Consider the following 16,289-nt stretch of genomic DNA (forward strand, 5'->3'; position numbering starts at 1 on the left):
CGGCCAGCATTGTGGCATGGTGGCTTAAGCTGCCAGCATTCCGTATGTCAAGCACTTCTGATCCAGTTCCCTGCCAATGCACCTTGGAAAACTGCAATAAACATTGGCCCAAGTGCCTGGGTCGCTGTACCCATGGGGGAGACCTATAAGCTTCAACCTGGCTCTTACAGGCATTTGGGGAGTGAACCAGTGAATGGAAAGATCTTTCTCTGTCTCTCCTTCTCTCTGTAATGTTGAATGCAAAATAAATCATTTTTAAAAAGATTTTTAAGTTTTTATTGGAAAGTCAAATATATAGAGAGAGGAGGAGAGACATAGAAAGAGGAAGATCTGCAGTCCGCTGATTCACTCCTGAAGTAACCTCAGTAGCTGGGGCTGAACCGATCCAAAGCCAGGAGCCAGGAGCCAGGAGCCAAGAACTTCTTCCAGATCTCCCACTTGGGTGCAGGGTCCCAACGCTGTCCTCCACTGCTTTCCCAGGCCATTAGCAGGGAGGTGGATGGGAAGTGGGGCCACCGAGATTAAAACCAGTGCCCATATGAGATTCCGGCAAGTGCAAGGCAAAGACTTTAAATCATTTTTTAAAAGACACAACAGAAACCAGCAATGTCAAGTTTATGCCCACCCAGTTCTCCGAACACCAGAGCTGAGAGAGTATCAGGTTGTACACCAAAGGTTGTAAGTGAGGAAGCCTCTACAGCGAGTAAGCATGCCTAGAGAAAGGGCCTTGGCTCAAAGCAGATTTAGGAAATTACTTATCTGGCTCTGCAACGAACAGAGGAGAAAGACAAGGACAGGATGTAGGGTGGGCAGTCACAGCAGGACCCTTGGCTGCAGCAGTGGGGAGCTCCTGGAGCTGTTAAGCAAAAATGTCTCTGGTTGCCCCAGGTAGGATCCCCAAGACAGCGCTGGGCGAGGCTGGGGGCATGGCATGTGCTGCTGATGACAAGCACGGGCTGAGGGAGGGGCTGGCCCGCGTGCTGAGGCCCAGTGCAGCCCGGTCGGCAGTGGTGGACTTGGGTGTACAAGGACACAGTTCCTGCTCTTGGGAAGCTCCTAGCAGGGCTAAGTTCCCCCACAGCTCTCTGCCCCTGATTCACTACTGGCAGCCCATGCCCACAGCCACTCTGAAGACTGCCTCAGAACACGTCTCCCAGAAGGCCACTTTCCTGGCTAAAATCCTTCCCCCAGGGAGGCATTCACCTAGGATTTAAGACAGCGGGAGGCAGTACATCTGAGCACCCAATTTGGGTTTCCAGCTCTGGCTCCCAAATCTGGCTTCCTGCTGATGGAGATCCTGGGGCTTGGATTGAGTTTCCACTTTTTTTTTTTTTTTTTAAGATTTATTTATTTTTATTGAAAATATTGAAAAGACAGATTTACAGAGATAAGGAGAGACAGAGAAAGAGCTTCCATCTGCTAGTTCACTCCCCAAGTGGTCACAATGGCCAGAGCAGAGCCAATCCAAAGCCAGGAGCCTCCCTGAGGTTTCCCACATGGGTGCAGGGTCCCAAGGCTTTGGACCATCTTTTGCTGCTTCCCCAGGCCATAAGCAGAGAGCTTGATGGGAAGTGGAGCAACCAGGACACAAACTGGCGTCCACATGGGATGCTGGTGCTTGCAAGCAGAGGATTAGCCAGTTGAACCATTGCACTGGCCCCTGAGTTTCCACTCCTGACTTTAGCCCAACCTTGGCCATTGTGGGCATCTGGGGTGCTGGTGAACCAACCAAGAGGAGCTCTCTCTGTCTGGCTCTTTCATTCTCTCTCTCCCTCTCAAGTAAACTAAACTAAAATATTTTTAAATAAAATTCCTTGCTAGCTCCCACTACCAGAGGGCAAAAATCCAGCTAGCACCTTAGCTAGGCTCCAATGATACCCTCCCCCAGAGCCATCCTTTCCCCTCCCTCATGTGCATGCCCAGCCTTCAGCCACCCCAGCTGCTGTCAGCTCAATGCAGTCCCTGGGGAGCAGGATTGGTGTCCCTGCAGATCAACTCGGGGCAGACAACTCCTGACCTTCCTGTGCTCCCCAGATGGGACTCCTCACACTGCAGGGGCCTCTCTCAGAGGACACTATGTCCTCGCAACCCCTACAGCTCCTGAGAAGAGGGTGTGGCCCTCCAGTGGATCTACCTGGGCAGACAACAGTGAGGAGACCAACCTGGGGCTTGGCTGGGGTGTCTGAGGTTTCACAGTGAGTATCTTCTTCCTGTCCTCATTTCACAAGTTGGTGAGAATCAAGGACAACTTGACCATTAAGTACCTCTGCCTTCATCTCACTCCCTGACCTCAGACCATACAGCAACTCTCATCTCAGGTTCTCAAGAACAATAGTCATGATGATGTAGTTGGACAGGCAGGTCTGTAATTTTCCATCTAACCAGAGGACAGACCAGCTTGGAATTTCCAGTTAAGTCCTATAGGAAAAAAAAAAATTAAAACATTTGTCCCACCCACCTTCCTCTAGACCTCAACCTTCCCTATCCTAATCAGAGGCCCACACAGGCATGCATCCCTCTAAACTATGTAAACAGTATTAAAACATAAATAAAAAAATTTTTAAAAAACTTGTCCTGATGGGATATTAGCCATCCATTCCTCCCTCTCAAAGCTGGGAATCCAAATCTAAACTTGGTAGGGACCTTCATGGATAGCAAGGGAGGGCATGCACTTATGCACAGAAAAAAAAAATGCCACCTTCATTGAAGTGGTTACTCAAACTAATGGAGACAGGGAAGGATATGTTCCTGGGATAAACAACTTCAACTTGGGATTACTTGCAACAAGCACTTCCTATACTTCCAGCCTTTGCTCTTTGGCCCCTCTCCCATTTGAGTGGCCTCTACCGACCTCCTCATCTCTGCTGGGGCTTCAGTGACCATTAACCAGTGGCTGTGACCCATGCAACCATGGACAGCAGCAATGAAGAAATCAATTAGAGCGCTAATTCTAGTGCTAGGATGGCAGAACCATGAGGAGGAAAGAACACTGATTGGTGGGGGTGGAGTAACAGGAGAGTAGAATAGGTGTACAGGGGCTGGAGCTGGTGGAGAAGAGGCTGGTGATGGTGTGGTGAAGGATGGTGGTGACAAGGACCATGCAGTGGATGGTGCGTGGTGGTGGCAAGCAGGTTCCCTGACAGCAGGGACCTTGCCTTATGAAGACCTGTCACGTCTTTGAAGCCTGTTGGGGTGAGGGGGAGAGGTTAGGCCAAGAGTGTGGGTGTCAGCCTCCAGGATGGATACTACACAGCTCTGGGTGGGAAGGCGGACTCGGAGCAGGGGAGGCGTGCTGTGTGGTCAGGAGGCCTTGCCATGGTGGGTGCTATGTGGACTCTAGGGTGGCCAGGAGTGAATCTTTTACTTGGTCAGTGCATAAATGGTTTCTGCCCCAGGGCCAAGCCTTGGGCTGCTCCTGGGGGTGAGGCAGGAAAGTCCAGACTCCGAAGTCCCGCTCTCCTGCCGAGCAGGCCCCTGCCATGCTTACTCATGAGCTTCCAAGTCTCCTTTGCTGTGGTTTCCCCACAGGCACTCACATTCTTCTTCTTCTTCAAGATGTATTTTTATTGGAAAGGCAGATTGATAGAAACAAGGAGAGACAAAGATCTTCCGTCTACTGGCAACAGCCAGAGCTGAGCTGATCTCTAGTCAGGATCCAGGAGCTTGTCTCCCATGTGGGTGCAGGGTTCCCAAGGACTTGGACCATCCTCTGTTGCTTTCCCAGGTCATAAGCAGAGAGCTGGATCAGAAATGGAGCAGCCAGGACACAAACTGTAGCCTACATGGCATGCCAGCACCACAGGTGGAGGATTAACCTGCGGAGCTACAGCTCTAGTCCCTCACCTTCCTTCTTGATTTAGAGCACCTTAAACAGGGTACACTTGCAGTAAACAGCCAAACATGGCATGCACAGGGAATGAAGCAGGGATGGGCCTGCCCACAACCTGACATTGGAGGCTTCTCTTACAAAAGGCTTGGGGCGTGTCATTTCAGTTTTTTGTTTGTTTTTTGCTTTATTTGAAAGGCAGAGTTACAGAAAGGAGAGACTGGAGAAGAGATCTTATACTCCACTGGTTCACTCCCCGAATGGCTGCAAGGGCCAGCGCTGAGCTGATCCAAAGTCAGGAGCTAGGAGCTCCTTCTGGATTTCCCATGTGGGTGCTACTTGGGCCCTCCTCTTCTATTCTCCCAGGTGCATTAGCAGGGAACTGGATCAGAAGTGGAACTGTACTAGCTCTTGGTGTTACTATTCAGGACACCAGCATTGCACAGAACAGCTTAACTCAACGCTGACCCCAGTCAACTGCTTTGTTTCTAAAGACCTGTTAGTGACATTTCATATAAATGAAGTCATGTGGGACTGTTGCTGCAGTTAGTCGGTTAGGCTGCCACCTGCAATGCTTGCATCCCGTATCAGCACCTGCTCGAGTCCCAGGTGCCCCATTTCTGATCCCACTCCATCTAACGGCCTGAGAAAGCAGTGGGAGATGGCCCACATGGATGAAGCCCCTGATGGAACACCAAGAGCCACCTCCTTCATTTTACCTCTTTAGTAAAACTACACCTTGGGAGCGGCCCCCCCGGGAGTTGGGAGACAGCAGCCATCAGAGAATTTGGCAGAGCGGTCACTTTCCTGCTGTGCGAAGGGTGGGGTTGAGTGGCTGCACACGTCCGGTCTGTCTGCGGGCTCGCAGCCCCCCCACTCTCGTGTCCACCAATCGGTGGTGGCGCTCTTCTCTCCGGCTCACCCCCGGCCCCGCCCAAGGGAAGAAGAGTCCAGGCCTACTGAAAGGTCCACAGGCTTTTTAATGGTGTGATGGCTACTTCCCTTCCGAGATCCAGTCTAATAATGACGGCGGCTTCCAAGGATCGGGGTGGGGGTGGACAGAGGCCATGCAGTGACTGGGAGGATGAGCGGTGGCGGCAGCGGCGTGTTACATTCTGTGTGGCTTGTAAACATTCTGCAGTGGCTTCTCCCTGCCCGGGGCTGGCCGTCCTCCCAGCCCTGGAGCAGAGAAGGCTGAGCAAGCCAGGCCCCGCCCTGCAAAGAGGTGGGCCGAGGGAGGAGGTATTGGTGGACATAGCTCCTTTCTGGCACCGAGGGGAAGGGAGGCAAGGCCTGGTCTTCAGGTGCATATCCTTCCCCCCACCCCCACGGTCTGAGTCAGTGATGCAGGCGGTGTGATGGACAAGTGCTGGGGCGCAGAGGGGGTGACACTCTATAGGGGAGGGGCCCAGGCCCAGCAGGCCTCATGGAGGGTATGGGGGCAGCTGGGGATGTGACGCTGGGGGGTGGGGGCACGGTGTCTGCTGCTCTGGGTCAATCCTGTCTGTCCCCTGCCACCCTCCCACTCAAATACTTTGTACCCCATGTCCTCCTCCCCCTCCCTGGTGACATTCAGTGACTCAGAGGCCTGGGGTCGGTTGGGAGACCCTGGGATTTGCATCATCCCAAGGACAGACTGTGTTTTCATTTGTTTGTTTTTGGTGTTTTTTTGTGGTGTTTTTTTGTTTGTTTGTTTTTGCAGTCTCTGCCAGCTGCAGTACTGAGTGAGGCTGGGGGTGGAATGGGCCCTGGAGTAGGGGCTGGGGCTCCCTTGGGCCCCTCTCCTTTTCCTCCCGGACTCCAAGCCTGGCTGTTGTTGGTCCAGGGCAGCGATGAGGCTGGGGCCCCCTACATTCACGGTTCGGTTGGTGGCAAGGAACAGGCCCTGGGGAGCCTGGATAGCAGGGGTCCTGCCTGGTTCCCACCTGGCACGAGCTGATTGTCATTCGGAGAAGCTCTAGGGTAGAGCAGACAGTCCCCCTCCAGCCCTGACGTCGGGTCCAGAGAGGTTTCCTGAGTGGTCTGTGTCAGCGTGGGCTGGACCTCGACAGCTGTCCACCCCAATGCCTCCCCCACCACCAGAGTAGCTGGTCTGCAGAGAAGCCGTGCCAGCAGCTGCCCAGGTCGGCGGACTGTCCGGGATTTTGGGGGTGGTGGTGATGTGAGGGGATCAGCAGGCACCACCAGCCTGTTCCTGGGCTCTTGCTCTCGTGGGCATCCTTAGGGGTGGCCGGCACACTGGGGAGGGGCTATCCTCTTCTTCCTTGAAGTGTCTTGGTTGCTCCCTGTGGCTCGAGGCAGGACAGCATAGGACCAGGCTAAGGGACAAAGGCTGAGTGAGGGAATTAAGGGTGGATGAGGTCCTGCCCGCTGTAGCCCTGGCTAGCCATCCCTTTTGCAACCAGGGCACTGCCTGCCCCAGCCACTAGCAGCTGGGGACTCATGATGAGGTGGGGGTGAACTCTAGAGGGCAGAGGCCCCCAGGTTCATTCAGGGAGGCAGGGTCTGGGGTTAGGGCAAGGGACTCTAGGGAGCTTGAGCTGGGCACTCATCATAGCACACACCCTCAGGACATCAGATTGGCACTTCTGCTTTGGGGGCCACCTGTGGATCTGCTCCTGCTTTCTCTGTCCACTGACCCAGCCCACACCCCACAGAGGAGAGGATGGAGGGTAGGAGCCAGGTAGAATTGAGCTTCTGCAAAAACAACCAGCACACAGATCACAACCAGCCCCATCTCTACCAGCACTGACTGGCAGGTGGAAAAGGTAAAATTGGCTGAAATGCAGCAGGCAGGATTGAGGTCAGAAGACAGGAAGGAGTTCCTGGTGGAGATGGGCTCTGAGCACTAGATCAGGTTAGACCAGGAGTGAGAGCTTTTCCAAAGACTGCCTCTTCCCCCACCAACTTCCCATTGGTAGACTCTTGCCCAGAGAGGCCCCCCCCACACACACACACTGCCACTGTTCTGCTGAGGCCCCACTCAAACTTGGGGGCAGCTGGGTCTCTGCTCCTCAAAGATGCAAGGAAGCATAACTGCCTTCCTCCCTCCCCCCACTCCCACTTCCTCCCTTCCTGCCCACTTCCTCCCCCAACGTGCCCAGGATGGAGCTGGGACAGGTCAGAGCTGCCCTGCCACACCTGAGTAGACCCGAGTCCCTGACCCGTCCTCTCCTCCTCTCCCGCCCCTCCTGTCACCCCACTCCAGGGGCCGCAGGGGTGCGGCAGGGAGATGCTGAGACTGGGGCTTCCACTTGGGCCTTTTAAAGCCGCTTCTCTGCAGACTAGGGGCTTTGGCTGGAAGAGGAGGCGGAGTGGCAGGGAGCCGCGGGAGATGTAAGCAAAGGTCCCGGGCAGAGGAAGATGAGCGTGGAGAGCAGCGAGGCCTGGGGCGTGAACGGGGCGTCCCCAGACGTGGATCCCTCGGTGACGCAGACAGACCCGAGCCTTGCCCCGGAGTACGGGGCGGCCGGGAGAGGGAGGATGCGGGCTGGGGAGGGAGGCGATCCCTCCCCTGTCCCGCGCGGCTGCGCGCGCGCGCGCGTCCACGCGATGCGGGCGGGAAGCCGGGGGCGCGCGGCGGGCGCGCGTAAGGCTGTGCGGGGAGCGCTTCCAGTGTGTCTGGCTGCGGGTTGGGGCCAGGGCGAGGGGGCCGCGGAGGGTCGCGGGCATCATTATCTGGCCCCGGCCCGGCCCTCCACCGCCCCCGCCCGGCCTTTGGTTGCTGCGCGCTGCTGAGTCTGCAGTTTCCCTCTGGGTCCCTTTTTGGGGCCTCCTGGGGAGGGGGTACTGCCATCAGGCTGGGCTCCTCCTCGGGCATGCGGGACGCCCCGAGGAGCCGGGGAGACTCCTGGCCGGGCCTGGTGAGAAGGGGAAGGGCTCTCTTTGCGAGACAAAGACTGGCTCCGAGGGGACGAGCTGGAGTGGCGTCGGGCAGAGGCGGGAAGGCCTGGGCTGCGGGGAACTGAGGGCTTGGCACCGGCTTGGGCTCTTCCGGTGCCCGGGCTGCGGCGGCCGGTCCCGGGGTGCTGTTTGGGGCGGAGATCAGGAGCGGTGGCCGACCCTGGGGGCTTCTGCAGCTGGAGCCTGCTCGGGAGCAGCGGGAGGCAGGAAGAGACCAGGACACAGAAAACAACAAAAAGACAGACTCAGAATCCTCCAGGGCCCTGTGCTTGGGATCCCCATCCTCATGAGCAGCCAGGACCTTGTCGACCAAGGCACAGATGGGTAAGCTGAGGCCTGGTGTGCCTGCCTCTAACGCAGGACCTCTATGGCCTGCTGGTGGAGGAGTCTACTACAGGCTTTGTTTGGGGACCTTCCTTTAATTCTCACGGATTTTGTACTGTAATCTATAATGCATCTGTGCTTGTATTAACATGAAATAATTTTTTCTTCTAGCCCTCCAGAGTGCTGGATGTTATGCTTTGGTGTCAAACACCTTCATGGCACCCCAAACCTGCATGTATCAGGGAACCCCCATCTTCCTCAAGATAGACTTGAACCCTACATCAGGGCCAGAAGTTGGCAGACAGGAGGCAACTCCTAGAATTTTTCCCTAGCCCTTGACCTGGAAGAGGTCACTTGCTGCCCAACCCTGGGACCAGCCGTGGCTTCTCTTACCTGCTGGTGATGGTTGTGTCAGACACCGGGGCCGGCGTGCCAGGGCCTCGGCTGAGAGTCTGCTGGGTTGCTGCAGTGGCAGGCATGCGAATGTTGATGGGGCGGGGAATCCGGCTTCGAGTGGCAGATGCCTGCCCAGCCTTCCTGGGCAAGGCCGCAGCCAGCTCTGAGGCAGGTGTGTCCTCCTCGGAGCCCGTGCCGGAGAGCGTTTCGGAGGCGCGACGCTGCTCATCACTTGAGGAGGAAGAGGCTAGCCGCAGCAGTAGGTGGCTCTTCCTCTTCTCCATCACCAGCCGCGCCAGGTCCTGCTGCGGCCGGGCCCTCTTGCTCCATCGCTCTCTGGCCGACAGCGAGCCCGACGGCTCTGAGCCTGTGTCCTCCTCAGAGAGCAGGACAGGGATGCGGCTCCTGGGGCGAGGGCCTGGCATGGCCTTTGGGCCCAGGGGGGGAGATGGGGTGGCCACTTTTTGCAAGCCTAACTCCGGCGGGGACACGGCAGCTGACCCTTCGGCCAGGGCTGGGCCATTGGGCAGGGAGTCTGTGGCCACTTCTGAGGGGGTCACCCCAGGGGACCCAGATAGGACACAGCTCTCCATCTCAGCCCCACGCAGGGCAAGGCCATTCTCCAGGGGCTCTGTGGCCCCCTCTTGCATCGCACCTCCATCTGAGGGTGCCTCTATCCCCGACTCTCCACCGACACTGAGCTCCTCAGGCCGTGAGCTCTGGCTGCCAGAAGACATGACGTTGAGGTGGGTTTTCTCCGCGATGTGTACGAAAGTCCTTTCGACTTTGGTGAAGGGTGAGGAGGTGACAGCCACGCCCCCCGCCCCTGTGGTCACTGCCCCCACCCCGGGTCCTGTCCCAGGCCCCAAGGGTTTAGACTCAGATTTGAGGACAGAGGACAGGGTGCCCGGCTCAGACACATCCAGCTGGCTGCCTGTGGGCTGCGGCCGCTCGTGCTGAGGCGTGAGGGCAGCCAAGGTGCCCAGGTCAGGGTCCGGGGCCAGCTCGGCAGTGACAGGTGACTTCTTCATGTCACCAGGGGAGACGAGCACCAGCGTTTTGGAGCCCTCCTCTGGCTCCAGGTCCCCGTCAGCCATGGAGGCCCGGCCCCGGGATTCCCTCTGATCTTCCGCCAGCAGCGTGGACGGAGCACCCTCCTGGCTCCGGTCTGTGCTCCTCTCACTCCCCTCACTGCTGGAGCCACTGCGTGGCCCGAGCACCTCCCCCAGGGCCACCGCTTCCTCTTCTTCTTCCTCCTCTTCCTCCTCCTCTTCTTCTTCCTCCTCTTCCTCCTCCTCTTCTTCTTCCTCCTCTTCCTCCTCTTTCTCTTCCTCCTCCTCTTCCTCCTCCTTTTCCTCCTTCCCATTGGCCTGAGGCTGAACAGGAGCCAGTGGAGTTTGGGGCGAGGTGAGCAGCATGTGCGAGAAGCCGACCCTGCGCACCCGGTGGAGCAGTCGGGCCCGCTCTCGGTAGTCAGAGAGGTCCCTCTTGAAGTCCTGGTAGGGCAGGTTCAGAGGCACAGCCCGGGGGAGGCCGTTCACCTCAAACGGGGGCGCCACGGAGAGCACCTGCAGGAGGAGCACACACAGGGACCACTGAGGCCACCCTCAGCACATGGCATGTTCACCCGAGGGCTCAGACTCCAGAACAGCACCCGGGAGTGGGGAGTTGGCCCTGAAGTCCCGGAACCTGATTCCTGTGGGTTTTTCCCCTCCCTGCTTGCCCCCATTTAATGCACTCCTCGCCATGTGCCCCTTCTCCCCCTCCCCCTTTCCCCACCCCAGGCCCACAGTCAATTCTAAGTGTAGGACCTGGATCCTAGAGGGCCCCAGGAGCTACCACTGAGGTCGTCTCTGCTCTCTGTAGACGAGGGGCAGCAAACATCCCTGAGTGCCCTCATGGCCATCTTACTGGGGGACTTGGGTCCCACAAGGACATGGTTGGGGCTGTCCCACATGCCCTGAAGGTACAGGATGGGCCCCTGCCTTCCAACACGCTCCGTAACTGCCCAGCCCCAGCTTGTGACTATTAAGTTTTCCTCCTTGATGTTTCACATATGGGTCCTTGACATCATGATAGCCATGCCTGTTCTAGCTTTTCCAGCCACTGTTCGGCCCCAACTGCCTTAGCCTCCTTTAGCTGGCTTAACCAGGTCAGGCCTCTCATGCTAAGGTCCCTGAACATTCTTGGTTCTCTCTTCACCATGTTCCCTGGTCAATCCACAACCCAGGATGCACAGGTCCGCCAGGGCCGTAGCCACAGTCTTGCTCCTCCTGGCTGTGCCACAGCCGCCGGCCTGCTTTCTCCATCCTGCCCTGGGTGATGGTCAGATCTGAAGCCCCCATGCTCTCTCGCCTGCTCTCACTCTTGCTCTCATTCTGCTGCAGATCCGCCATGGTTGCTCCAGGCACAGGAGACAGTTCTGACCCCTGGCTTGGCCACAAATGCCTCCCACCCCGATTCCTAGCTCTGGCTTCATCCCTAGCCTCTTTCCTACAGCCACCTTTGACCCCTGCCCTATGCTCCAGCCAGTGCTGAGGGGTGGTGGGAGGAGGCAGCAGCAGGTCCTACATCTCACCTTTGACCCAGGCTGCCCCCAGGGTCTCTCTCAGCCCTTCTACTCACGTAAAAAAAAAAAAAAAAATTACTTCTGGGCCCAGCGATGTGGCCTAGCGGCTTAAATGCTTGCTTTGAATGATTGGGATCCCATATGGGGGCCGGTTCTGATGGTGAACCTATCCAGCTCCCTGCTTGTGGCGTGGGAAAGCATTCGAGGACGGCCCGAGGCCTTGGGACCCTGCACCCACATGGGATACCCAGAGGAGGATCTGGGCTCCTGGCTTTAGATCAGCACATCACTGGCCATTGCGGTCACGTGGGGAGTGAATCATCAGACGGAGGATATTTCTCTCTGTCTCTCCTACTCTCTGTATATCTGACTTGGTAATAAGAAAAAATTAAATCTTTGAAAAAATTGCTTCCAGGTCTGGCGGTGTGGCCTAGCGGCTAGAGTCCTCGCCTTGAACGTCCCGGGGATCCCATATGGACGCTGGTTCTAATCCCAGCAGCTCCACTTCCCATCCAGCTCCCTGCTTGTGGCCTGGGAAAGCAGTCGAGAACGGCCCAAAGCCTTGGGACCCTGCACCCGTGTGGGAGACCCGGAAGAGGTTCCAGGTTCCTGGCTTCGGATCGGCGCAGCACCAGCCATTGCGGCTCACTTGGGGAGTGAATCATCGGACGAAAGATCTTTCCTCTCTGTCTCTCTTCTCTGTATATCTGACTTTGTAATAAAAATAAATAAATCTTTAAAAAAAAATTGCTTCCAAGTCTGCCTACAGCAACTCCACGTCTTCACAGACCCCTCCTGTCCATCCAGTGAGCAGGTGCTTCCCTGCACTCTCCGCTCAGAAGACCTTGCAGACCTAGCCAATGAGGATGTGCAGGGGTTTACCCCGTTCTCTCTCCTATAAACAGAATCCCTTGAAGGCTTTTTCATTCACTCATTTTGTTTTGTTTCATTCATTCACTCAAGCTGGAAGCAATCCTTGAGTGCTGTTATCCCAGCCACTATGTTCGGCCTGGAAGCTGGATGGGGCCAAACTAGACAGACAGTGGTCCCTGCATCTGTGGAGTGTACAGTCTCCCTTTCAGGACAGTGGTCCTGCACACTCCGCCATGGCATGGTCATGTTCACATCTCTTTCCATCCTGCTCCCTCATCCTGGCTTAGTGATCATTGCCCCCTTCTCTAACCACAGAACAGCCTGATGCACCGACTCAGGCTTGGCAAGGGAAGGCAGGCACATTTCACAAAAGTCCTGGTGGAGACCTGGTGGAGGCCCTCAGCAAATCCCAGCCCACCCTGTTTGAACCAGGCAGGGAAGTTTCTTCAAATTCTGCCCACCCTGCACACAGACAGGAAGTCTCCTGGCAACCACTTCCTTTCTCTGTGCCATCCATTCATTCGTTCTTACTCATCCTCTCCCTCTGCAGTGGGCATGCCTCTGGGCTGGGTCTTGCATGTGCAATGGGGCAGTAACCAAGGTCAGAGGCTGGAAAAAGTGGCTGGGCAGAGATAGGAGCTGTGAGCCCCTGGGTGAATGGTGACCAGGAGCCAGGGGCTGGCGCTGATAGCTGGGGGACAGGCAGACAGACATGGGGTTCTGATCATAACTTGCCTGTGCAGCTTAGACCTTGAGTCACCCAGCACCAGCCACACTTGTCCCAGAGCAGGTCACAGCAGGTCACCAAGACAGCCTCTGCCCATTTTCCTGTCTGTCTCCCACCACCTGCAGCATTGCTGCTAGAACCAGCATTTCTGTTGCCATCTGGCCAGGCCCAAGAGCTATTGTACATGACGCCCACAGTAGTGATGGCAGTTGGGACACTCCCCGCCACCATCTCAAAGCCCTCCACTCTTGGTACCCAGAGAGAGAAGGGATGAGAGCTCAAAGTCAGTTCTTGGGGCTGGTGTAATGTCTCAACTGGCTAATCCTCTGCTTGCAAGCACCGCCATTCCCTATGGGCACCAGTTCATGTCCTGGCTGTTCCACTTCCCATCCAGCTCCCTGCTTGTGGCCTGGGAAAGCAGAAGAAGATGGCCCAAAGCCTTGGGACCCTGCACCCATGTGGGAGACCCAGAAGAGGTTCCTGGATCCTGGCTTCGGATTGGCTCAACTCTGGTCATTGTAGCTATTTCGGGAGTAAACCAATAGATGCGAGATCTTTCTCTCTGTCTCTCCTTCTGTCATAAATCTGTCTTTCCAATAAAAGTAAATCATTCTTTAAAAAAGAGAAGTCATCCCATCCAGCTCCCTGCTTGTGGCCTGGGAAAGCAGTTGAGGATGGCCCAATGCATTGGGACACTGCACCCACGTGGGAGACCCGGAAGAGGGTCCAGGTTCCCAGCTTCGGATCGGCGCGCATCGGCCCGTTGCGGCTCACTTGGGGAGTGAATCATCGGACGGAAGATCTTCCTCTCTGTCTCTCCTCCTCTGTGTATATCTGGCTGTAATAAAATGAATAAATCTTTTAAAAAAATAAATAAAAAAGAGAAGTCAGCTTTTAGCTGTAAAATAGACTGGGAAGCTAAGACCTGGAGAGAGACCTCGCCTTGGCCATGGACCTGGACTTGTGCAGTGTCCAGCACCTCCTCAGCCTCCCATGGTGGGAAAGCCGGGACCCTTTGGCTTTGGGACGGAGGTCTCGCTCGAAGTCCCAGAGCGAGGGACAGTGCTGCCTTCAGGGTGGCTACACTCTTATACCAAGTCCCTCTGTCCCTCTCCCTTCTGACTCTGAGTTGAAGGAGGTGGTCCCGTTCCTCTCTCTTCATTCCTCACCCTCACCCTGAGAACTCTGAGATGGACCAGGAGTGGCTCATTCATTCACCCAGGCAGCAATCAGTAGCCCTATGTGCATGCCTAGCGCATACCTTGCCCGGGGTAGCGACTTTCACAGTCCCGGTTTGCTTATGGTGACTCCCAAGCCTGGCTCAACCCTGTCTGGTGAGCGGGCTCCCACATGCCAGCTCCCAGAGACCTGGCCGCTCTAAAGCTCCAACCTCACAAAAGCAGACAGGAGCACATCAGCCATGTGCTCCCTGCTGGCTTACATGGGGTTGGCAAAAGGCAGATGTGATGAGGGCTGGAGCCTGGGCAGTGGCTCTTCTGGCCAAGACCCTCAGAGAGAATGAAAGCCCAACACTGCCCCACCTCCACTGAGCCCAGTTTAGAGTCCTTTCTCATTTCAGCCAGCCAGCAACAAAAGGGAACAGGAGCCTGATGCTGTGGCTGAATAAGCTAATCCTCCACCTGCAAGCCTGGGTATCCCACAGGGGTGCTGGTTTGTGTCCTGACTATTTCACTTCTGATCTAGCTTCCTGCTTTTAGCCATACAGAGCAGCAGAGTAGCTCAAGTCCTTGGGCCCCTGCATGCACATGGGAGACCCGGAAATAGCTCCTGGCTCATTGCTTCTGATTGGCTCAACTCCAGCCATTGGGGCCACTTGGGGAGGAAACCAGGGGGTACAAGATCTTTCTCTCTCTCCTTCTCTCTGTTAGTCTGCCTTTCCAATGAAAATAAATAAATCTTTAAAAATGAATAAATCAAAAAGCAAATGGAGGGGACAGAGCAGACCTCCATTGTCCCTAGGCACCCACAACAGCTGGGCTCTCAGGCTTGAGAAGACCTTGTGGACCAGACACAGAACTGGGCTATTCCATGTCCCTGCCTGGGGTGCCCACGCAGGGTGCCCGGATCAGTTCTTGTCTGGACCCAGACACAGGGCACTGCCCAGCCACCCCCAGTCCCCAGCTGGCCGAAGGCAGGCTGGCAGCAAGTGGCTGAGAGATGGGAAGTGGAGGTGGAGCTGGAGCCTGGCACTGCCCCTTGCCCACTGTAGGAAGACAGCTTTGTGCCTTCCTCTTCCTCCTCCCTCAGGAAACTGCCTGGTGCACACCTCCCATCATGCCCCACCCACTCCCACACCAGATTTCAGAGTTCAGGGCAGAGCGCTGTGACCTTCAGCCCTCAGTGTCTTCTCAAAGCCTTTAGCTGTCCGGGTCTGTGTGGTCTCCAAGCTCAGCATGTCCCTGGGCATTACCTTACTCCCGCAAGTGCGGGGAGCAGGCTACCCGGGGTCCACACAGACTTCACACACCTGATCCCCCTCAGGGACCTGAGTGTTCCAGATTGGTTTAGTCTGCCTTCAACCTACCTGGCACCCACAGGCCCTGCATTCATCCCAGCTCCCCTCCTCCTCCCTACCATCCCCAGGAGCAGAAGAGAGAGCCTTAAGCCTCTGGCATCCTAGCTGTAACCCACTCCCACACCCTGACTCTGTACCCTCTGACTTGGTAACCTTCCCACTCTCTGCCATAGGCGATTTGGAGTTGGGCCCCATAGACCCAAGTGCACACACATGTTATGGGATCTCCCCCAGAAAAGGAGAGCGCCGGAAAATTCAATCAGGCCCAACCCTGCTGACGCTGCTCCCTTGAAACGCCCCTGTCCCCCATTCCCCAAGCCCTGGAGTCAATGTCAGGCTGCCCCACCCCCCCTCCCAGTGGCTGAGCGCTGGCAGGGGAGTGAGGGGAAAAGAAAGCAGGCAGAGGCGCGGGTTCCTGGAAGGCGTCTTTTAATCAGGATTTGGTAGCGCACAAGCTCTCCGGATTGTCTGCATGAACATACAGGGACTTCAAAAGGCACAGGATCCCTCGCACAGCGCGGCGCCGCTCAAGCGCAGCCGTGTGCGCGTGGGTGCGTGTCCGTGTCCCACCCCCGTGGCGGCGCCGCGCGTGTGCGTGTCAGTTTCAAGTGTTGGATTTGTACAGTACTCGCAGTCTAGGGGCAGGGAGAGGGGGGGCTCAGTGCATGCTCTTCTACCCATCCCGGGCCCCCACACCCCGACGCCGCTATGTACACTAAGAAGGACGCACCCCGGAGAGACAGAGGAAGAAACCAAACGCGTCCCATCTCCGTGTGTGTGCGTGTGTGTGTGTGGTTTTGAGTTTTTCGTGCATGCTGAGGTTGGCAGGGTCGGGGGACTAGTGCAAGCGTATAATACAGTATTATTGCAGTACAAAAGGGGCAGGGGCTGTGGGTCCATGGAGCCAGGGGGCCTCAGGAGTTACACCAGCTGGGCTTGGGACCTCCAGGAGGGTCCGCTCGCCACCCACCCCCTTTCCCTTCCCTTGCTCTCCGCCCCCACCCCACTCACCCCGAGGAGAAAGGAAAAGCCAGGGTCTCTGGAAGGAGGAGCTCAGGCGGGCACCCCTCTTGAAGGGGCAGGGGCCAGCCCCTCTCCTCGTTCAATACTGCCAGCTCTAAGGGCCCGGAGCCCC

The 16,289-nt window shown here is 56.6% G+C and overlaps 1 protein-coding gene across 1 annotated transcript in view; it reads right to left on the reverse strand.

Annotated features, from left to right (window-relative positions):
* Positions 1 to 7,046: 7,046 nt before the first annotated feature.
* Positions 7,047 to 16,289, reverse strand: part of TTBK1 (tau tubulin kinase 1) — a 31,260-nt gene continuing 22,017 nt past the window's right edge. The window contains exons 13-14 of the mRNA XM_004590388.2: positions 8,447 to 10,017; positions 7,047 to 7,912 (exon numbers count right to left, since the gene is read on the reverse strand). Coding sequence (XP_004590445.2) covers positions 7,501 to 7,912; positions 8,447 to 10,017 — 1,983 coding nt within the window. The 3' untranslated portion in view covers positions 7,047 to 7,500. The remainder of the gene's footprint in view (positions 7,913 to 8,446; positions 10,018 to 16,289) is intronic.

Source organism: Ochotona princeps, chromosome 1, assembly GCF_030435755.1.
Source record: "Ochotona princeps isolate mOchPri1 chromosome 1, mOchPri1.hap1, whole genome shotgun sequence".
Lineage (NCBI taxonomy): Eukaryota > Metazoa > Chordata > Mammalia > Lagomorpha > Ochotonidae > Ochotona > Ochotona princeps.